We start from the raw sequence: 21,655 nt of genomic DNA, 5'->3' as shown, positions 1-21,655 counted from the left end.
TTGAGACATTACGCGTTGTTATTACGAAGGTGAGGTACTAGGATTTCGTGGGGCGCACACTGGGGTGGGGCGCACACTGGTGATACACGTTAATCCCATGCACAAGATAGCCAACAGGTATATCTTACGCAACATGTTGATTTGCAGTTGAAGTACAGGTTTAAAAGGGACGATGAGAATCAGGAAATCGGTAACTACATTCATGACAGCATTGAGTGCAGCTAGTCTGGCTGCTGTTAGTAAAAGCCAAAACACTGATTTATGTATCTTGTATACTTACGTGTTATTACCTACGCAAACTCCTTCCGGAATGTGTGTGATATTTGTGAATGTGCAAATGAATGGAGTGAAGACCCTTTAAAGAACACATCAGTTAGAAATGACTTTTGATAAGATCCAGGAAAGCTTACTGTTGCGCAGCTCCCCACATTAGAAGAAACCCAGTGCCCCAGTTGCAAACCAGTCGCATATTTCGACCTGGAAAAATCTTTCCATATTGGAGAAGGAGCGATATCTTGATTGTAATCTGTGTCGCATTATATAGTGCTATAGCAGCTAGGAGCACCTTTATGGGGTCAATTTCCATAAATCTTACATTCTTCTCAGTAGGCTCTTTACCTTAGAAAAAATTGTTAGTTTATCCTGAACAAACTCGATGTGTCGCCCTGCGCCCCCAGCGGCAAGCATTGCGTAATTTCCAGCTGATACTCCGAAGTTGAGCACCTGTGCCACAATGATGACATAGTCGTCCGCCCCAACATTTCGCAATATTATTCTCCTATGCGAATGCAAACCCTTATCAGCCCCGCAATCGCTGGTTTTCCTTTAGGGTTATAGGTACCTAGTGTAAAGACGGAGGACTACGCAGGCGCATGAGAGTACCGTGAAAGTCGTAACGATGGCCAAAGCGGTGGGGACCTAGATAGCGTCAGTGAGTTGTCATTGTATTGTTGGTGGTTTTTGCGTACTTGGGTTTCATTGATCCTGCCCTGGTCACTAGCCATGATACCTGATTCGAAGCTGAACTTGCATGTACAGTAACCAATCACTTTTTGAAGATGATTTAACCCTGGCCTTAAAGTGTGATCTTGAAGAGTATAGATGGCAGAGCGATGGGCACATGTAGAGAGCTATTTACAACCAGGTAGTTTCTTCGTAAAGGAGAACCGCACGTCACATAGTTCGGTCTAATCTACGCCGTTTTGCCATTGGGCTGGCGGTGGTCCAATTAGAAGACTGCGGCTGACTACCCGTCATCCAAGCACGGTTTTGGTGGTGTGTCAACGGAACTATTGCAAGACGAGGGGCATCACTAGAGCTAGACTACCGAGAATACGGGGTATCTAGTAATAACGGGGTATTACGATCTGTGCACCTACCCAAAACTCCCCGCAAAGTCAGGTGTTATGGCGTTACCGTAGTCTACATTTCGTGCTTTTTGAGGCGGAGAGGCATGTCTTCACTTTTCTCTTCTATCTTTCTTGGCCGTACACGGCGGTACCACAACCACGTACTACATTGTTTGTTGTAGTGGCACTACTCAGCATCAGCACGAGCCACACCCTCCTCACTCGATTGGAGCGCGAGCACTGGGAGCGGCTCGGAATTGCCTACCGAACGGAGTCATAACACCGTAAAACGCATGAAAGCGCTTGGTTGCCTTACAAAGTGTGGTGTTCCGAGTCAGTGGTAGAGATAGCGCGGTCCTTCGCCTGTCTGGTCCGCCCTCATGGTCCGCCCCCCCGGGCCCGCCATCCCCGGTCTCCATCTTGCCGCGCCATCGCAGTCGCCTTCGCTTCCTCGTAATCGCTTCGCCTTGCTAGCACCTGCCCAACATACTTACTTACATACTCATACTTATTTACAGGAGGCTACCCTCACCTTCCGTTCCGTTCCGATCTATGGACTGTGCCAAACTTTTCCTACGTAGTACCTTGAACCAGCCGCATCGCAAAATAACTCAGGGTGTTCCATTTCGAATACAAGCATGTGTGTAATACTAGTGCCCGCTATTAACCCTTATCATTTATGAAACCCTACAGCATATCCTTAAGCTAGAGTAACTATATGTCTCGTCCCTATCTCGTTGATCGCGTCGATTGAGCATCTCTATAATGGTGCAAGGATGTCAGTCAGTGAAGCAATTAGTACAATCACAGAAAGAAGAGTTATCGCACTATTCTCAACAGACTTGCCTCCAAGCCTTGCAAGAAACCCCAAGTGAACCGAAGTTCATTCAAATATCGTGCAGCTCAATCGTATTTGTATGCGCTAAATAATATCCTAGAGGCAATTACGCACGCCTTATACAGGTAAGGCAGGCTGGCTTATGCAATAATCTGCCTTCTCCCAGCTGCTGATATGTTGCGGCCAAAATAATGATTAATAAGCTGCTGCAACTTCGCAACATTAAAGTTAGAGTACTGCTGCAAGCAGTGCACAATATATGTGTTCATGCAGCCCCCCTACTCGTTGGGCAAAAGTGCTATATGTATGCACCCACTTCGGATTGCGATTGGTACGAAAGATTAGCTACATGAGTACTTCAGTATCGATGCAATACTGATCTAGCCATCACATTTTCTGCCATTCACGTATTGATTGAATAAGAAAAATCGCAAGGCTTCTCGGTAAGCGAAAGAAACTTTATAACAGCTAACCTTGATGAGCAAGACATTGATTCGTAGCTCATATGACTACTGGGTCGGCTTCTCGACTCATACGCCGATACACCCAGGAAAATAACAACACCAAACTTAGATAATATGCTGAAGTGATGGCCAGCTTAACTGCTCTATTGCTCATGGCTGTGACTCCGACGCTCGTTTTCAACCATGCTGCTGTGATCATTGTTTTTGTTCGTTACACCAAGGAACTGCATTCCCACCAGACCGTCCCCCAGCATCAAAACCGCTTTGCTTAATTGTGATGTAAGACTTTTATCAAATTAGCAATTTTTATCGAAGTTGATTGAGCATAGGAATAGTATCAATGTATTTTAAATCTATCGCGCCAGCGCATGAAGTGTTGATGGAATATGTATATGAGTGGCCTTTTATATGTGTCTCAAGGGCACTAATCGGGTACTTTAGAGAGGGGAAGTTGGTTCACTTGTTTCTGCATAAGAACTCGAGTAGCTAACATTGTTTCCTTCACTATTCTCTGTCTTGAATCCTAAAGTATCTCCTCGTTCATGGGAGCAAACTTGGATTGCCTGTCTAATGCTGTAGTGTTCGAAATGTCGCACAATATCCTCCAAGGTCCCATGAATAGGGCTACACTAAGATCATCTAGATTGGTATCAGCTCAAAAATATCCCTTCAGTATGCGGTATCTCAGCGCTAAAAAACAAGGCGGCAGAAAGGGTAGGTAGTCAAAATAGGAGCAGAGCAATGTTGAACTAGTAGAGTAAAGAATGTTCGCCAAGTTGAAATATATTTGATAAAGACTGAATGATGTACTTACTGCAGGAGTGATGTTCATTTCACGCAGGAGGTATCGTCTTTAGGGTTGCATTGAGTAGGAATGCTTAGCCTTTCACCAAGCACAAGCACGTTGATATTGGATATATTGTTCGCCTTTGCGATGTCGCAAACACCGGTGTCGAATCGGTTTGCGATACTTATCCACGTATCTCCAGCTTTAACCACGTATGTAGTTCTAGGACCGCAGGCACCTGCATATTTCAATGTTATTTGCAGACGGGCTAATTCTTATGTTCCTGAATCTTACGTTTTTGTCTCGCCCCAAGGGGGTTTGCAATAGCGAGGCTTGAGAAAAGGGCAATGAGGAGTGCTTTGATTTGCATCTTGGGTGCGTTTAGTTGAACAATTGTGGGTAGCTCCGTTGAAGTATATAGATGGGTGTAGAAATGATTTTAGAAGCTAGATCTTAACTAAAGGAAGGAAGATTTAGCTTTTATAAAAGTCCTCTCGCATTTTGTTATCAAGGTTACTCGTATTCCTTATGACAATTGAACATTCATTAAGGCTTGTGATAGCTCAAAAGACTGAATTCACTCTACAGTTTCGTGTTCTGCAAGCACTGTTGTATGGAATATATTCGTGAAGACGTTGCTAGCCTCATAATGCGCATTTAGTGCGGTGTGGTTAGTATTTTTCGATGGAATCAAGCTCTCAGGAGCTGGTTCTTCAATCGAGGATGGAGTTGCAAGCAATCATGTTGATTGGCAAACTGGCTCACGGACGTGCCACGCTATGGTCTGTGATGTCTTAAAACTGCCCTTTCTCGGCTCTTTTTGTAACTATTCTCTGCCTATCATGCGATTTCGATTAGGTCCTGGGCAGGCCAGCTTTTCCGTCACTCTTCTTATTAAGAGAATCAGTAGCGGGCTTGAACCACAATTGTACAATAATCATCGCATGGTGAAATTAGCCAAGCTTTCATATCAGTTGATGCTTGCATTCAAATCTCAAGAAAGCTCTTAAACTATTATTTTCCCAACATGTGTTGGTGTGCTTTGCACGAATCAGGACCTCGGTATCTTCAGCTTTCCATCTCATGATTTGTATCCAACGGATCAAATACAACATTACAGCCGATGCGCAGCAAGGGCTATCGAGACAAGAACTGCTTCTCTTCTCGAAGCGCAGCCCCTATTACAATACGCAAGCTCCTAATCACATGCCTTACATGTCGCATCCACTGCTATCGGAGTACTCATGGAGAAGAGTTGTGCGCTATAATCGTTGGGGGGGTCTGCGGCATGCTAGTCAAACTCTAAATATCTACCTGGTGGTAGAATATCGGACAAGCACCTGGTGGTAGTTAGCATGTCACTCGCTATCTAAACACACATGAACGATGTGTGAAGATGTCAGGGGTAAACCATATTTTCAAGTCAGAACAACATCTTGCAGCATCAACAAGACAAAAATATCCGTAGTTTATGGCAAATACTTGGGATGCTTATAGGCTCAGGTGATGTACCTACTTCAGCCTTGGACATTTGTATCATGTCTTATCGGTAGTCCAATTACATGATAGAACGCCGCAACATTTCGCGGAAGAGCATCCCAACCAATCGGGTTCATGGATATTGCAGCCGTAACGATAACGGAGATTAACAGCCACCTATTGGTCAAAAAAGCGATACTTCTAAATAGTACTTAACACGGTTAGCGACAGTATTCACTCGTGCCCCTCTAGCTATCTTTTAGCTAGTATGCATTACTTTAGTACATAGAAAAGACAATACGCGTAAAAAATGGAAGTAATTATATCATCGTAGTGGCGTCACGAAACTCTAAACTCACTAATTTTCTAGCGTGTTACTATTGATTTTGGCTGGGTGGTGGCCCGTGTGGAAAGCTCAGAATGTTGCGACAAGCATCACCTACATACTGAAAACGGCTTTCTCCTTTCTTGACCCCTTACTTTCTTTCTCATCTGTCACACAATGATTGAAAAGATTGCATCACTCAAAAATGTTGATGTATATTGCGATTTGTCGCAGGATCAAGAGGTGGTTGGATCAGTGAATCAATGGATCAGACTGATTCAGGCCACATGATCATCCGATCATTTTCCCATCTGATAAGATCAGATGGTTGGAACGGTGGACTGGATGAAGAAAGAATTGGATTGATGGATTAGGTTCGACTAGGATTGGAAGTATATAGGCTTACTGATCCAGTGGTCCAGATCAGTAGATTGATCGGACCATCATCTCAATATATTCCATTTGTTCGAAGTTCCCAATACACAATACGATTTGAAGGTAGAAAGATATTATTACGGGGACATCAAAGTCACTTCTGAAGGCTTGGCGACAATATACGTAACACCATTTTGCTCATAGCCACGGTTATCATATATATTGAGGGGGGAAAGAGCTGAATTTTCACTCACCATGACACGTCCAACAGCTGTTTAGTGAGAGTAACATGTAAATCTCAAGATATATGCTATCATACATGGTGATTAAGTGGTATCAGAAAGCCATGACTGGTTTTGAAGATCATCTTGGAAAGATAAATACCAGAGTCTTATGATGCTATAGTCGCGACAATAGAACACGATGATGGATGTTCATTTTGGCTTGTATGGAGATGATCTGTAGATCACTGTCATCATTTTACGTGTCATCCAAAGATCGAAGCCTATAGATGAATGTCTACGATGCGAGTTTCGGTCGTGTCTTACGAGTAAAAGTTTGCGTGGCGCTTCTGGCCTAGAGCCACATACCTTTGGGCTATTGGTGCAAGTTTCGCACTGGCTCTTACAAGCGCGGGTTCATGAAGAGCAATTCCGGGGGTGTTTCTGGTACTAGAATCGAATCTTGTGTCTGCTCCGTCGGCTGCTGTGAAGCCTGGTCCGTAATGTGGTCTAGGTACAACTTCATATTTCTTTCGCATTTCCGTTCAATGCCTTCCCCATGTCGCACCTGATCTTCGATAGGTGTGTCACTGACATGAACCAAATCATGCGCAGGCTTGATCAGTAAGGGCAGCGATAGTTGAAGTCTCAAACTTGGACGTTGGAAGTAGCTCTTCGGGATCGCTTTCAAACTCTCTTCCAACTTAATCAGATTTCCTCTGCTACTGCTGTCATACACGTCAGGCACAGCTATGTGAAGGGAGAGCTGAGGGACAGGGCTATCAATGAACTTGGTACATTTCTTGGATGGCATCCCACGCTTGCAAAAAATACTTCCTTTGCGGAGAAGATCCATCCTACCTCTCAGCAGCTAGAAGAATTGAAGTTCGGTAAGACTGCACGTTGCTGTCCGGTGCGTGTATGTGCTCTCGGTGTTCCGAACAACATTTAACATCGCATAACGGGCGCGCGTGGATGTCCACATCTGGCGTTTCATTCCGGAGTATTGGTGAGCTCAAGATTTGTTTTGTACAAGGGAACTGAGCAATCGGATCTTTTGGATTTAGGTGGGCAACTGTATCGTGCTGAGGTGTGGTGTAGCTTTCGGATCTAGTGACTTGACACGCGAGACTACCGGGTACATGATCGTCAACAGAGTTAGACGAGAGCTTGCTTATGTTTTCGACAAGGTGGTGGTCTTTGTTTTGAGGTCTCCAGTCCACAATTGAGGAGGCGTACTGCTTTTCAAGGCTGTCTGATTGGGATGTAAACCAAGAATGCGTCAGAGCCTCAGTAGCCGTCATCCTGCTTTCTTCATTCAGTACCAGCAGCTTCCTGATGAAATCCTTTGGGTGGGGACCGATCAGCCTCCATGATGGATGACGGTCATCGTCAAGAGCGCTTAAGTCGCAGATGGCTGTGAGCCCCACAATGACGCCTTGTGGATTCTTATCATAGTCGGGATGATTGCGATCGGTAAACAGGTGATCACCTGAAAGGATAGTAGCTGTGAGCGATCCGATAGACCACAAGTCTACACTCTTCGAGTAACCATTTGCCGCTGGAATGGCTGGGTTAGCGCGATGAATTTCCGGCGCTGCATATTCCAAAGTACCGACATGCGAGAACATGCGTTGGTATTTCCTGGCTTATTTAGCCGTGCAGGGAAGAAATCGCGCATTGCCGAAATCGGTAATTACGACACGAGCAGTGTCTTCAAGTGACGACATCAAAATATTGTCAGGTTTGAGGTCTCGATGTACAATGTCCAGTTTATGTAAATACTCGATCCCTTTCAAGATTTGGAAAACGATAACTGCCGCCTGTGTGCTATCGAGACGACCGCCTTTAAACTCAAGAAAGGAAAACAAGTCGCCGCTAGTTATGAGCTCCTGGAACATGTAGATGTTGTCATGGCTGCAAAACACTTTTTCGAGGGCGATGATGTTAGGATGACTAAGGCTTTTGAGAATGTTGAACTCTCGATAACATCGGTCCCTTGGCTGGAGCGCATGCTGGTCTCGATCGGCTGTTGGTGAGCCTACCGTGTTCACCGAAAGTTTATCTAGTCGAACAACTTTGCATGCGAGTTGTTTCTGGGTCTCTCGAACTACGCCCACGAGTACCTTACCGTATCCGCCTTCACCCAACATACGAGCAGTAACAAGATATCGCGAGCTGAACGTCTGGATTTCCATTTCCTGGGTAGGCGTCAGGTCAACAGATTGCACGGGACTTTTCGACAAGTAGATCAGTGTAATGGTATCAGAGATGTTGAGCTCGTCCCCATGACCCAGAAGGAAGGTGTTATTGCGACCCATGAGAACCTCATCATCCTGGCATGCAACAGGCCCGGAATCACGCCTCTTCAAGTAGGTGCCATTGGCTGATAGGTCAGTCGCATATACAAAGGGTGCAATGTTAGAGATGGGGTCTTGTTCATAAAGAACGCAGTGGATGCGCAGATGCAGGCGAGAAACGGTAAGATCGTCGCACCACGTATAGCGACTGTGAATAAGGTCAGATCATGCCATGCCACGGCCAAGGTGGCTAGCGCTTTCATCTCACCAGAGCTCGGCGTCTCTCCCAAGGTAGAAGTACTCGTTGCCGCAAACCTCGATAACACTGCGCTGGGTTCCTTAGTTGGTTAGTATGCTGGCCATGGCTCAATGAAGGATGAGCTGCAGCGCACCGCGAGCGTCATCACCAGCCACGACAACCTGCAGCCATCCTACCAGTTGGCCTGCCATGGCGTATTGTTGTTGCTACTACATTGATACCGATACCGATGTTGCATGTCAATCAATGCCTGTGCAAGGCTCCTAAGAAGAAAAAGTGACGCGACGCGTGTGAACTTGGCACCTGCTCAAGGTCGGGCCGCTAAACCGCTTTGGCTAAGCGAGCCCCGCTCCCACCTAGGTATTTCGTTCAGTCAACCTGGAACCTTTGTTCTACACTCACGACACTCATCTAGACAGCAATGTAAGTTACTCTCCGCGGCCTATCCTGTCCTCTGCAATGCACAACTCAGCGTCGCTCTCGCTTTGCGAGCGTCTCTGCCCTTCAATCAATTTTGTTATCCATCAATCGCAGCCGCTGACCTCATTCCACAGCCCGCCGACAAGATGAGAGCCAAATGGAGGAAGAAGCGCGTTCGACGTCTCAAGCGCAAGAGAAGAAAGACGAGGGCTCGTTCGTAAGTGACGCCAATGCCAACATGGCTTTGCGCATGGAACTAACCAGCTTTGCAGCAAATAAACTACTCGCCCCTCGATCTCAGCAACCCATCGCCTCAATTCTAATCCAAAATGATGGATGAACAACTTGTTCTCTGTGCACATCCTTCCGCCTAGTTTGCGCCATCTTGCTGCAATGCGCATTCCGACCTCCAGTTACGTCATACGGTTGGATGCCACACGCGAGCTATCAATGATTTTTCTCGGGAGGAAACGATTGTGCCGGATTGGGGAACGCTATGGGACGCTGGTCAATTGCCCATGTGGCACGTTGAGGTTCTCTGGGAGTTTACTTGAACATGAGATTACGACGGTCTCTCTAACACCGGCTCGCGTCCCGCTGTGGATGCTTGCCTTTGACTGGCCTGTCACCATGTGAACATGCGATAACGGAATCAAAAATGCTTCACGACAATTCCCCCTCGCTTGCTGTTTGTGTGCATGATGTCGCGTGATGTGGAACGGCATGCCGAGGACTGGGCTCAGCTGAGGTGCTATGATGTAATAAAACGCTTCGTGTGAACTCTGTGTTAACCGAGAAGCGGTGGATGTTTGTGCAATGGCTTCATCAAGATGAGAGAGTACGAGAAGACCAGCGGGCGTGTACAAGTGTTCCTTGTGCATTTTGAAGATTGTGTAGTTTATGGGCAAGCATGTACATACTTGAGCATCTCTTGGTCATTGTGGGTTTGAATATTGAGTCGGTACATATGCAGCTTCAATACTGGTGTCATTAATGTAATTTAGAAGAAATAGTGGGCAAGGGAAATCTCCCACTGCCAAAGTATGCTGCTGAGAAAAGTGAATGACTGCCGAAAATGATCATCCACGCTTTGTGCACACAGCGCTCCTGAATGTAGTAGCTGAGCTCCTACTACGAAGTACCCAGAGAACATGATGATTAAACCTTACCATTGACCCAAAGATAAGTTGATTTTGAATCGCAATCTTTGTCGTGCATGTCATGTCGACGTTGATATACTTCGTGTGAGACAAAAACACCTTCGCCTTCGCTAGCCCGCCTGATAGGAGCGTCCTCGGTAGCCCAAACGTGGGCGCGCACACCAGGCGAAGTGGCTGGCGCGGATAATTTGCTTGTATCATTGATTGCAACTTCAGTGATGTTGCGGTCATTGAATAATGGTAGCACAGAGCCACCAAGATTCGAACGAGCAAACCATCGCTTGAAGGAAGACGGCCGTGTCTGTGTGGTAGATGATTCAGTCTGACCTTGACTTCCCGTAATCAGTGCGGTCTCGGCATCGCCATTACTCACAGCCGGGATGGAATCAAGGGCGACAGAGTTGCTGCGCGGAAAGTCGACGTATGCATCGCCAACCGAGGCAGTGGAATCAGATTTGGATGACCAAAGCAAGCTTTTTGCCTTGCTCGATACACTGCTGGTCCACGATTTGGCAGCTATAAAGCTCGAGGGCGTTCGCTGTCCATTGCGTCTCGGCTCATGCAGACTCGGCCATACTTTGCCTAAACCCATGCGGACCATAGTCTTTCTATAAAAGTTGTATGCATCAACGCCAGTGCCGAAGAGCAAAAAGACAACGTATCCGGTGATCACCTGGATCCATTTATCGTAGGAGACCTTGCCTTGCACCGGTACGTGGATGATGGTGTTGAATCTGACTGGGTCATGAACGTAGGACCAGGAATACGCTTCAGTCAGGACAAACGAAGTTTCGACAGTGATGTAGATGGAATAGGTGAGATAAACCAGGCTGATTGTCATGCTGAGAATGAAGAGTCGGACAAAACGAGATGTTGTGGTATTCTGAGCTACGACCAGGCTGTGGAACTCTTTTCGGTAGCGATAGAGGCGATATACAAGTAAGACTGCTCAGGTATGTTAGCGGCGACCCGTTCAATATAGGGTTCTCGTCTAAGGGAAAAAGACTCACTCGACCAAAACGCGGCAAAGGCCATGGTAATCGGAAACCACATGATACTCAGTACGAGACTTGGCCATGATGTGTCATAGGTAGATTGACAGCCCACGATGCCGTAGATGGTGTAGCGAGCCGGTTGAACAACGTAGTAAACAATGGCCAGGACCATTGGAGCCCCCCAGCACCATACCAATTCCCAGATCTTCTCTCTGATCCTGCTGTTGCGACTGCTTGAGACGGTAATGTTTCGGGTGTCCATGACCCTAGCCAGCTTGCGCGTGATCATTGCCGCAGATGCTGCAACACCTACGTAGCTCGCGACCTGGATCCGCACATGGATATCACACCAAACATTGCCATCCCACCATTCAAACACATTGTCGCGCGGCCATATGAGAGCGTTGATGGAGTTGAAGAAGTTGTGAAGGATGATCCATAGTACGTTTGAACCAGCGGCAATGTTGGCTTGCCGAAAGTGCCAGACCATTGCGGGGACGCAGAGTATCCATGCTGGAAAAGCGAAGGCTGGGAAAAGGATTGCTTGGGTGTATATGGGAGCATCCATCGAGTACCCTGGCGGGTAGGCTGTGCCACTGTCGAGGACATCTACCGCCCCGGACGGCATCGCTTAGGTTGTCGGTCTTGGAGGATGGGCGAATGTGGGAGATGCTAAGACACAAGAAATTTGTTAGGGTGTGTCGAGTAAATTTATGGGAAAGTTGAGATGGAGGAAAGTATAAGGGTAACGTATACTGTGGCAAGTGGTCCATCTCAGGCCTCGCAGCTTGCGGGACCTCATGCTGCGGGTGGGCGCAGCAGAGAACTCAATAGACTGAGTTGTTGTCTCAATCTTCAATAATGGTCAATAGGTGCTGCTGGATACTTACGCTCACTTGAGTGGTGAAAGCCGGTCGTTTCGCTCCACGACCATCTTGGCAGAGCCACTCGTCAAGTCGTTTGGAGACTTGTTCAAACAGATTGTTTCGTCGCGCCGACACAGGGGGACTGGGTGTATGTGATACCTGGTTGTAGTTGCGGATTCGGTGGTGATTGGGGTGAGACTTTGACCAATCCGCTTTTGGGTCTGAATAGGAAAAGTGACCAAGATGGCACATTCTGAATAGAAATCAGGCAGATGGGAGGCGAGACATGTTTGTGATGATAACTGAGGCAATGACGGAGAATTTCATGTGCACTTTATGTGTTGAGTTCGCTTCTGTTGCTCAGTGCAGATGAGGGCGTACAGATGGCATGTATCCAAAGTGAGGGGTCCAGTCACGTCGAGCAAGGTTATCAATTCCAGGGCGTACACATGTGTCCGCACTTGTATGTAGGTAGTGCGTGCAGCTTCCTCTTTGGTCAGAGTCCGAAGGCCGTTGTCCTGGGGAAGATGGTGGTTTAGGGGAGCGAGCATCTCGGGAGGGCGGGACAAGGCAGCAGAAGCAAAGACGAGCTGCTCGATTGAGTCAATGGTGCTTGTGTCTTTGCATTGCTGGTTCCCATGAGCACAGCCCACAGTGTTGCTTCTTTCCGTGTAGCGCGTTGTGTGCAGGTGGTCCGACTGCAATGCGACCAGTCTGACGCCTCGACTGCCCGCAGAAAGCAAAATAGCAGAAGCAAAGAGGCACAACAGCACTGCCCGCGCGTATATGTGACAAGTATCTAAGTGCGTCCAATACACCATTGCGACTGCTCGCATGGGCGGGCACCACCAGCGAAGTATCGGATGACGTAAAGCAGCTGGGGAGACCCGAGGCGTCTTCCACTCACACTCACACTACCTACGGCACACGACCGCCCGCCCGCCTGGCGCATGCGAGACTCGCCCACGGCTTCAGCCATGCATTGCCAGCGCCTGTGCCCATTAGCACGACCACATCGATACACGTACCTGAGCAGCGGCGGCTTTTTCCCGCCATCGTCTCGGGCGTTTTGACGGTGACGTTGTACATACATACTGCCTACCTACGTACGTACATACGTAGTGGTAGAGACACGGCATTTGCAGTTGCATTTGCATTTGCCTGTTAGCCAACTCTCGCCTGCCTCGCCCTCGCAATGGATGGCGCGCCCTCATCCGAGAGCCATGCCGTTCCTCCCCAGCTACGCCAGAGGATGATGCTGAACCGCGCTGCCACCTTTGGCGAGGTTGCACAGCCGTCGACGCCACCCGCCGCAGTCTCTCGCCGCCGCAGTTCTCTTGTATCGGACCTCTCGGACACGCGACCCTCACTCTGGTCCTCGACAGACAACCTGCTGAGGACGGGTGCCAAGTATGACATGGACAGGCAAGAAGATGCCGCCTCGGACGAGCCTTCACGGTGGATTGCCCTGCCCGTCGTGGCTGCGGTTGTGCCTGCCATTATTGGCCTGACGGTGGAGAATGGCGCCGTGATTGCGACGGATGTGCTGATATTGGTGCTGGCGGGCTGGTTCCTGCACTTGAGTGTCAAGGTGCCATGGTAAGCTGCAGTCAGCCTCTGCGGGCCGACAGCGTGGACAGAGCGAGCCTCACTGACAGGATGCAGGGACTGTTACCACGATGCCCAGCAGAGACGATATATCAGCGATGAAGCCGACGACGACGACACGTACAACAACACCATTCGTGAAGTAGACGAAACCGACATACATGGCATAGCCGAGGGTGTTGGCGACGCAGCAAGCCAGGAGCAGGCCGACATGAGCCCTGCGCCTTCAGTGACATTGCCAGCACAGCAGGAAGCTCGCGAGGCTCTGAAGCGATCAGAGCTACTGGCCTTTGTTGGATGTTTCCTAGGTCCGCTTCTCGGGGCGCTCCTTATGCATACTGTGCGAGGGCAGTTGATGCGCGCCGAAGGCATAGTCTCTGACGCCAACCTGAGCATCTTCCTGCTGATCGCAGAAATCCCGCCCGTCAATCGCCTAATCAAGATGCGTACTGAGCGCATATTGCACCTACAGCGCATTGTACGAGATGCGCCGAGAGGAGCCATTCGACCCGCCGATGCGCAACAACTCTCGCAGCGCATAGTCGAGCTTGAAAGCCGTCTTGACGGCGCGTCCTCATCCAACAACAAGAATACCAGCCAGATAGACGTAGAGAAACTCAGCACCGAAATCCGCCAGACCACTCAACTGCAACTCGATGCGCTCAATCGCGCCGTCAGACGATATGAGAAGCGCCATATGGCGCAGTCCCTCCAGATCGAGGCTCGTTTTCAAGACCTGGAGGCTCGCCTCCAAGATACGCTCGCGCTTGCAGCAGCAGCAGCCAGAACTGGACACCGGCCAGGCATCATCACTGTGACGCTTAGTTGGATAGCTGGGACAATCAGTAGCATGTTGCAACTGATCTGGGATATCTCCATGTATCCCTTCCGGACCGCGGCAATTGTCTTATCAGTCATCAAGTCAATGTTTATCCCGGAAAAGCGGCAGCCCAAACCGCGAGCAAAGGGAGGGCAGGTCAATGGACATACGTCGATATCATCGAGTAGGATGCAGTCCAAGGTTGGGCGATGAAAGTGTGTAATTACTAATTTCCTTGGATATCCTATCAAATACAAGTTTGCTCATGTACCCTATCCCCGGCCTTTTGTTTGCACAAGATAAACGTATCATGTCGGTCCTTTGTTAGTGCCCGGCCTGGGTGGGCAATGCGACGTTGCATGGTATTGTCAATTATCAAGAGTCATGCTATCTTCCGGCTCCGTCCGATCCAGTAAGCCGACATGCAGGTACGGAGCGGCTCTCTCTAATGCGAGCGACGGAGATAGCTGGGAGCGTTGCTGTCTGTTCAACGTCGTACCCCGCCCCCACCTGCATGGCCTATCGGAGCCGAACACGGAGGGAGGTGTCACATTGCCATTACGGCAGTAACAACATGTACATCTTTCTCAGTCGCCTTCAACCTTTTTTTTTCATTCCAAGACTTTTGCTCTTTCTCTTTGACCCAAGGCCGTGTTTGTTGGAGACAGAAAAGAGACAGCCAAAAGCCATAACACATACGACTTGATCATGACGCTGAAATCCGACGTTACAGTAGACGCATCCAAGTTTGATCGCAGCACCATCGATAAGCAGACGCTGGAGTTTAACGACAGACTGATCAAAATATGGGCAGATGGACCAAGATGGTATGAGGTATGTATTGATATTCACCTCTACCTTTCATTAGTTTTTTTTGGGCTATGGGACTTACACGCAAAAAAAAAGGTTGGCGCAGCAGAATACCGAAAGATGAGATGGGAAGGCAAGACACCATTACCAAAACCCATTGTTCTCCCTGAAGGTGCCAACGGAGCACTGCCTTCACGAGAAGCCGGACGAGAGATTCCGTATCGTGTCTTCAAGCCGAGCAGCGGCAAGAGCAATGGGATCCACATGCACATCCACGGTGGCGGATGGGTTTTGATGAGCGAGGCTTAGTAGGTTCATGATAGTCTCTTATGTTGCACACCAAACAGAAAAAGCTGACCATTCTTGCGTAGTCAAGATCCGTATCTCAAGTACATGGCCGATCATTTTGATGTCACAGTCGTGTCAATTGGATACCGGCTTGCGCCCGAGGACCCCTGGCCCGCAGGCGCAGAAGACTGTTATGACGCCGCTGAATGGCTAGTGAAAAACGGTCCAACGGTCTTTGGTGGAGATTTGATGTTCACAGGTGGTGAAGTATGCATATCCTCAAATCATCCCAAGCAAGCCAAAAGTTGAAAGCTGACGAATGCATATAGTCTGCTGGCGGTCATCTCGCCTGCCTAGTTGCCTTGCATCTGCTGGAAACGATGCCAGAGTTTGCATTCAAAGGCTTACTCCTTCATTTTGGCTGCTTCGACATGTCCTCATTTCTACCACACGTCTTGCACCACGAGACACATCTGGTCATCGACCACGACGTCATGAAATCGTACATTGACGCCTTGCTCCCCAACACGACGGAGGAGCAGCGTCGCGACCCGTCGATAAGCCCATTTTGGGCTGATTTAAGGGGAAAGAAGCTGCCGCCTGCGCTCTTCACGTGTGGAAGTGAAGATCCGCTGCTAGATGATAGTGTCATGATGGGTAGCAAATGGGCCATGTGGGGAAACGAAAGTATAGTCAAGATCTATCATGGGGCACCGCATGGGTTTATTGGGTTTCCGCCTGGCACAATCAAAGCGGTGCAAGACGCATTGGATGACACAGAGGCGTTTGTGAGGGCGAAGAGAGGCTCATAGGGTGTTGCAGTAGACAGTTGCTGGTTGGTCAAATCATAGGAATGCTACTAATACATGCTTGTTCCCACAAATGTCGCTCAATTGCCAATCCCACATAGTCAGAGAATGAGCAATATATGCCAAGACGAAATGCATCTCGCTAGATCCATAGGTTGCAGCTTGCAAATACTTGTTCCTTTTGCAGGCCATTTCAAATGTCATTACTGTTGCTGTGGCGGTGTCGGGATCAAAGCACCATAAACGGAGGCTGGGCCCTGACTAGCGGAAGTAACCGTGTTTCGTCATAGCTAGCAAAGCACGGCCGACTATTATCCTTCAACTCTGCCGAACCGAGACGCGACCTGGAAAACGTGGTGTCTTTTTCTTCCCCTCTCACTCTCCCCCATGCGCGCCATGGCCAGATAGTCCAATAAAAAGAAAACTCGCCCAACGTCATCATGGCAGACAGTGAGAGTCCCGACCGGCGGTCGTCTCGGAGGAGGAGCGGCATGTACCGCCGTGGCTCCCATATCAGCGAGTATGTGCTGCAGGCAGCTTGAAGCTATGCGCGACTAATTGGCCTAGGGCAAGCTTCATGGAAGATGTCGAAATGGCCCAAGATGAGGTATACGAACTCGCGCCCATGGCCCGTCCCCGTCCCCCGTTCAAGTCTCGCGGTAGTAAGAAGCCTGGCCAGCAGCTGACGCCCAAAACAATCCAGGTCTTCTCCGGCCCCATGAGCGAGAGCGTTCCCACGAGTGTATCTGGATTCCGACACCGCCGCTCGCGCGCAGACTCGAGCGCCAGTCTGACGAGTTTCACGTTTTATGATGAAGAGCAAGATTCGGGAGAGGGCACTGAGGACGAGGATAGCGCCATACTGGAAGATGGTGAGAGTGTTTACAGTGGTTACGCCGAGGAAAATGGCGAAGAAACAGTGGATCTTGAGGCGGGCCTGTCCTCGTCCTCGCCCTCACCCTCGCCATCACGGCGCAAGTCGAGTGGTTCACGGCGCAAGTCAAGTGGTGGCAGTAGGAAATCATCGGAGCGGCCGCTGCTGCGAAGGCGCTCATCGACAGGCAGCGCGGGCTCGGGCGCCGACTGGAGGGGACGCAGGTCGAACCAAAAGATCTACATCATGACCGAAGATTTGACCATTGTCATTGCTGGCTTTAAAACGTCGCCCTTTGGCTACGCCTTGTACGCACTGCTGTGCGCCGCCACACTGGGTCTTGGCTGGCTCATGTTCAGATGGTTGCCACGATGGAGGGTAGCTATTGTGGGAAAGAGTGCCCCCTTGAAAGAGTGCGATTGGATTGTCGTCGAGAACCAGTGGGGAGAATTTGCGGTGCAGAACATTAGTCGTCAAACCTACGGACGCTCGCTGTCCACCGTCTTCGGAGACCCTGAGAAAGGTCGTCCGAGAGAATGGGACGAAGATGACGATCCACTCATTCGCGAGCTGCGATGCTTGGACTACCGCTATATCCGCTTCGTCTACCACCCCATCAAGGACAAATTTGTGCTGGCCAATACCTGGAAAGACCCTAGCTGGACCGATGTTCTGGCTCTTCGTGAAGGTCTCGACAACGATGAGCGCGACTACCGGGAATTGGTCTTTGGCAAAAATATGATTGACATCGCCGAGAAGACGGTCGGTCAGCTTTTGGTCGATGAGGTTTTTCATCCCTTTTACGTTTTCCAGATTGCCAGTTTGATCCTCTGGTCTCTCGACGAGTATTACTACTACGCCTGTGCCATCTTCATCATTTCTGCCGTTAGTATCGTCACGACACTGGTGGAGACTAAGGCTTCCATGAGGCGCCTACGCGAAGTGTCCAAGTTCGAATGCGAAGTGCGCGTGTTGCGAAGTGGCTTCTGGACGCACGTCGATTCTGCCGAACTCGTACCTGGAGATGTTTACGAAGTTACCGACCCTGCGCTTACGCAGTTCCCGTGCGACAGTTTACTCTTGTCCGGAGACTGCATCGTCAACGAGAGCATGCTGACTGGCGAGTCTATCCCTGTGTCCAAAATTCCCGTCACGAACCAGTCGCTGGATCTGTTGGATCTTAGTGCTTCCGCCGTTCATCCAGAGGTTGCCCGTCACATGTTATTCAGCGGAACCAAGATCATCCGCGCCCGCAGACCGCATGAAGACCATGTCGACGATGAGGCTGCTGCATTGGCCATGGTCGTCCGAACTGGCTTTAACACCACCAAGGGCGCGTTAGTCAGATCAATGCTCTTTCCTAAGCCTTCGGGTTTCAAGTTCTACCGCGACTCTTTCCGGTACATTTCCGTTATGGCTATGATTGCTATGATTGGTTTTGTTGCCTCGTTTATCAACTTTGTCCATCTTGGCCTTGAATGGCACCTGATTGTTGTACGCGCGCTCGACTTGATTACTATCGTTGTCCCTCCCGCCCTTCCAGCCACTCTCACCATAGGTACGAGCTTTGCACTTTCGCGGTTAAAACAGAAGCAGATCTTCTGTATCAGTCCACAAAGAGTCAATGTTGGTGGCAAGCTTGATGTCGTCTGCTTTGACAAGACTGGAACACTCACCGAAGAGGGCCTAGATGTGCTAGGTGTCCGTGTAGTCGAGCGGCCCCGCAATAGGTTCAGTGAGCTGCTTCCAGACTCCTATGACATCTTGCCAGCGTCGCAGCATGACCGTGACCCAACTGTCGAATATCACGCACATAAAACCATCCTCTACACCATGGCTACTTGTCACTCACTACGTAAGATTGATAACGAACTAGTCGGCGACCCATTGGACGTCAAGATGTTTGACTTCACTGGCTGGAGCTACGAAGAAGGCGAGCAAAACGGTAACTCGGGCGATGAAGATCCTGAGCAGAAACTTTCGCCGTCCGTTGCTCGTCCACCACCAGGCCGCGAGTATGATATTGACGATGTCGAAGATGAGGCCAACCGAAAGCAAGTGGAGCTTGGTGTCATCAAATCGTTTGAGTTCGTCTCGCAACTCCGGAGAGCCAGTGTTATTGTACGGCAGTTCGGGTCAAAGAGCGGACAAGTCTACGTCAAGGGTGCACCTGAAGTCATGAAAGAGATCTGCCGTTCCGACAGCTTCCCCACCGATTATGAAGAGCTCCTCGCTTTTTACACACACCGTGGCTTTCGCGTCATCGCCTGTGCTACCAAGACGATTCCAAAGCTCAACTGGCTCAAGACTCAAAAGATGAAGAGAGAAGAGGCCGAAAGTGGCCTTGACTTTGTCGGTTTCATCATCTTTGAGAACAAACTCAAGGATAGCACGGCTCCAGTCATTGAAGAGCTTGAGCGCGCCAATATTCGCAAGGTCATGTGCACGGGTGACAACATCCTCACTGCCATCAGTGTTGCTCGTGAATGTGGACTGATTAACAAGACGGCGCATTGCTTCGTCCCTCACTTTGCAGAGGGCGACTCACGCACCGCCTTGTCGAAGCTTTGTTGGGAAAGTGTCGATGACCCGGTTTTCAAGCTCGATGATACCACACTCAAGCCTCTTCCACCGCCGCCCGAGGCCGATGTGTCCCTTCCGTACGACATTTCCAACCTGCGCAACTATAGCTTGGCAGTAAGCGGTGATGTCTTCCGCTGGATTGTCGATTTCGCATCCGAATCCGTACTCCGTGAGATGCTGGTCTGTGGGCAGGTCTTTGCCCGTATGTCGCCCGACGAGAAGCATGAACTGGTTGAGAAATTGCAGTCGATTGACTACTGCGTCGGCTTTTGCGGTGATGGTGCAAACGATTGTGGAGCGCTCAAAGCCGCCGACGTGGGCATCTCTCTTTCTGAGGCTGAAGCATCAGTTGCTGCTCCATTTACCTCTCGACAATTTGATATTAGCTGTGTGCCTCAGGTTATTAAAGAGGGTCGCGCAGCGCTTGTTACAAGCTTCAGCTGCTTCAAGTACATGAGCTTGTACAGCGCGATACAATTTTGCTCAGTCTCCTTTCTGTATGCCAGCGCCAGCAACCTTGGCGACTTCCAATTCCTCTTCATCGACCTCTTGCTCATCCTCCCCATCGCCATCTTCATGGGTTGGTCAGGCGCATACCCTATTCTCAGCCGCAAGCGCCCAACTGCAAATCTGGTGTCACGCAAGGTGCTCACCCCGCTCCTTGGACAAATGATTCTCTGCATCCTAGCTCAGTTCATTGCGTTCCACTTTGTCCAGAAACAAGAGTGGTACCTCCCACCGGTCATCGATAAGAACCACAGCAACTCGTTGAATTCGCAAAACACGGCCCTCTTCTTGACCAGCTGCTTCCAATACATTCTCTCAGCCGTTGTCCTCAGCGTAGGCAAACCCTACCGTGAGCCCATGTCCCGCAACCTCCCTTTTATCACCACCATCTTCGTCACGCTCGCAATCACCCTGTACATGCTGTTCGATCCCGCCAAATGGGTCATGCAAGCCATGGAACTCACCTACATGGATGTCCCCTTCAAAGTCTTCATTCTCACTTTGGGTCTGGGCAACTTTGCCCTTGCGTACGTGAGCGAGCGGGTGCTTTTCCCCGGTTTGGCCAAGTGGATTGGTGTGGCCAAAGTTAAGTTGGGTGGCAAGGGTATGCAGAAGAAGAGGAAGGAGTATAAGATTATTGCTGAGAGTATGCGCATGTAAATTTAATTCTAGCGAGTACTATGCGGATTTGAGCAATGTTTGGGATGAACAATGGAAAAGGATAGAAGGTTTTTGATGGATTTTTTTTTATCGCGTGGAATACAGAGGCGTTGATGATAGAGACGTTGATGAAAGATGGGGTATGCATGTGGTTTTATGTTTTGTTGGCTACATGAACAAAATTCCAGTATGATTTGCACTTGTCTTTTTCTTCACGCCTATGTTATCTGCACTCATATTTCGGCGCTCTTCCTCTCCTTTCTCATCTCACAAGCACACGTCAAACAAGCCAAGCAAAGAGTACATCAGCGGGGTATCTAATTTATATTGTTCTGCTATCCGCTTGCTTCTTTGCTGCTAAACTATACATGCATGAACATACATATCGGCAGTTGGGGCCAGCCTAGCCCAGACCCTTTGATTTCGGGGTGTGTATGCAGAGGAGAATAACTAGAAGAGTGGGAAAAAAAAGAAGAGGAAAGAGAAAGGGATAAGTACATCCGTGAGAAACGCCCGCCAACCCCCCTTGCGCCACACCCAGTTTGCGTACCCCTTTGGATTCTTTTTCGTAACGTCGTTAAAATGTTGATGGTTACTGTGAAGCAGTCGGCTCTTTTTCGTCCCCACCATCTCCCCACAGTAATCATCTCTAGGGACGGAAATATCTCGCCAATCTGCCCCGCTTCTTCGGCAAAAAATCCATGCTTCGTCTTTCCAAGAAACTTCAGAAACTTGGAGAACAAAAATAGATTTCCTAAATTTTTTTTCCGGGATTTCGAAAATTTACCACCTTGCACCGAAGGAAAAAGCTCCGTGTCGTCGGGCCTATCAATGTGGGAAAGAAGAGCAGGCCAAAAC

At 49.2% G+C, this 21,655-nt stretch overlaps 6 protein-coding genes across 6 annotated transcripts; 3 read left to right on the top strand and 3 right to left on the bottom strand.

Annotated features, from left to right (window-relative positions):
* Nucleotides 1–75: 75 nt before the first annotated feature.
* On the bottom strand, nucleotides 76–1,004 carry COCMIDRAFT_43297 (uncharacterized protein; the record flags this gene model as incomplete). The annotated part of the gene is made up of 6 exons (XM_007691176.1): nucleotides 76–226; nucleotides 281–355; nucleotides 411–565; nucleotides 619–778; nucleotides 842–918; nucleotides 969–1,004. Coding segments are annotated over 6 exons (654 nt in total), but the record flags the coding sequence as incomplete, so codon positions are not given.
* A 5,237-nt stretch (nucleotides 1,005–6,241) lies between these two features.
* On the bottom strand, nucleotides 6,242–8,588 carry COCMIDRAFT_38029 (uncharacterized protein; the record flags this gene model as incomplete). Its single annotated transcript, XM_007691175.1, has 5 exons — nucleotides 6,242–6,566; nucleotides 7,003–7,486; nucleotides 7,544–8,346; nucleotides 8,407–8,476; nucleotides 8,531–8,588. The coding sequence occupies 5 exons, from the start codon at nucleotides 8,586–8,588 to the stop codon at nucleotides 6,242–6,244; spliced, it is 1,740 nt and encodes a 579-aa protein (XP_007689365.1).
* Nucleotides 8,589–9,975: 1,387 nt separating this feature from the next.
* Nucleotides 9,976–11,462, bottom strand: COCMIDRAFT_6543 (uncharacterized protein; the record flags this gene model as incomplete). Its single annotated transcript, XM_007691161.1, has 2 exons — nucleotides 9,976–10,922; nucleotides 10,988–11,462. The coding sequence occupies 2 exons, from the start codon at nucleotides 11,460–11,462 to the stop codon at nucleotides 9,976–9,978; spliced, it is 1,422 nt and encodes a 473-aa protein (XP_007689351.1).
* Nucleotides 11,463–13,033: 1,571 nt separating this feature from the next.
* On the top strand, nucleotides 13,034–14,479 carry COCMIDRAFT_27521 (uncharacterized protein; the record flags this gene model as incomplete). The annotated part of the gene is made up of 2 exons (XM_007691167.1): nucleotides 13,034–13,437; nucleotides 13,504–14,479. The coding sequence occupies 2 exons, from the start codon at nucleotides 13,034–13,036 to the stop codon at nucleotides 14,477–14,479; spliced, it is 1,380 nt and encodes a 459-aa protein (XP_007689357.1).
* A 495-nt stretch (nucleotides 14,480–14,974) lies between these two features.
* On the top strand, nucleotides 14,975–16,176 carry COCMIDRAFT_6541 (uncharacterized protein; the record flags this gene model as incomplete). The annotated part of the gene is made up of 4 exons (XM_007691160.1): nucleotides 14,975–15,100; nucleotides 15,173–15,384; nucleotides 15,448–15,631; nucleotides 15,694–16,176. 4 exons carry the CDS (start codon nucleotides 14,975–14,977, stop codon nucleotides 16,174–16,176), a joined length of 1,005 nt encoding a protein of 334 aa, XP_007689350.1.
* A 437-nt stretch (nucleotides 16,177–16,613) lies between these two features.
* COCMIDRAFT_6540 (uncharacterized protein) lies at nucleotides 16,614–20,797 on the top strand (the record flags this gene model as incomplete). The annotated part of the gene is made up of 2 exons (XM_007691159.1): nucleotides 16,614–16,693; nucleotides 16,741–20,797. The coding sequence occupies 2 exons, from the start codon at nucleotides 16,614–16,616 to the stop codon at nucleotides 20,795–20,797; spliced, it is 4,137 nt and encodes a 1,378-aa protein (XP_007689349.1).
* Between the last annotated feature and the right edge of the window lie 858 nt (nucleotides 20,798–21,655).

Source organism: Bipolaris oryzae, assembly GCF_000523455.1.
Source record: "Bipolaris oryzae ATCC 44560 unplaced genomic scaffold scaffold_93, whole genome shotgun sequence".
Classification (NCBI taxonomy): domain Eukaryota; kingdom Fungi; phylum Ascomycota; class Dothideomycetes; order Pleosporales; family Pleosporaceae; genus Bipolaris; species Bipolaris oryzae.
Note: the sequence above shows the minus strand (reverse complement) of the source record. Positions and strands in the feature narration are given on the sequence as shown.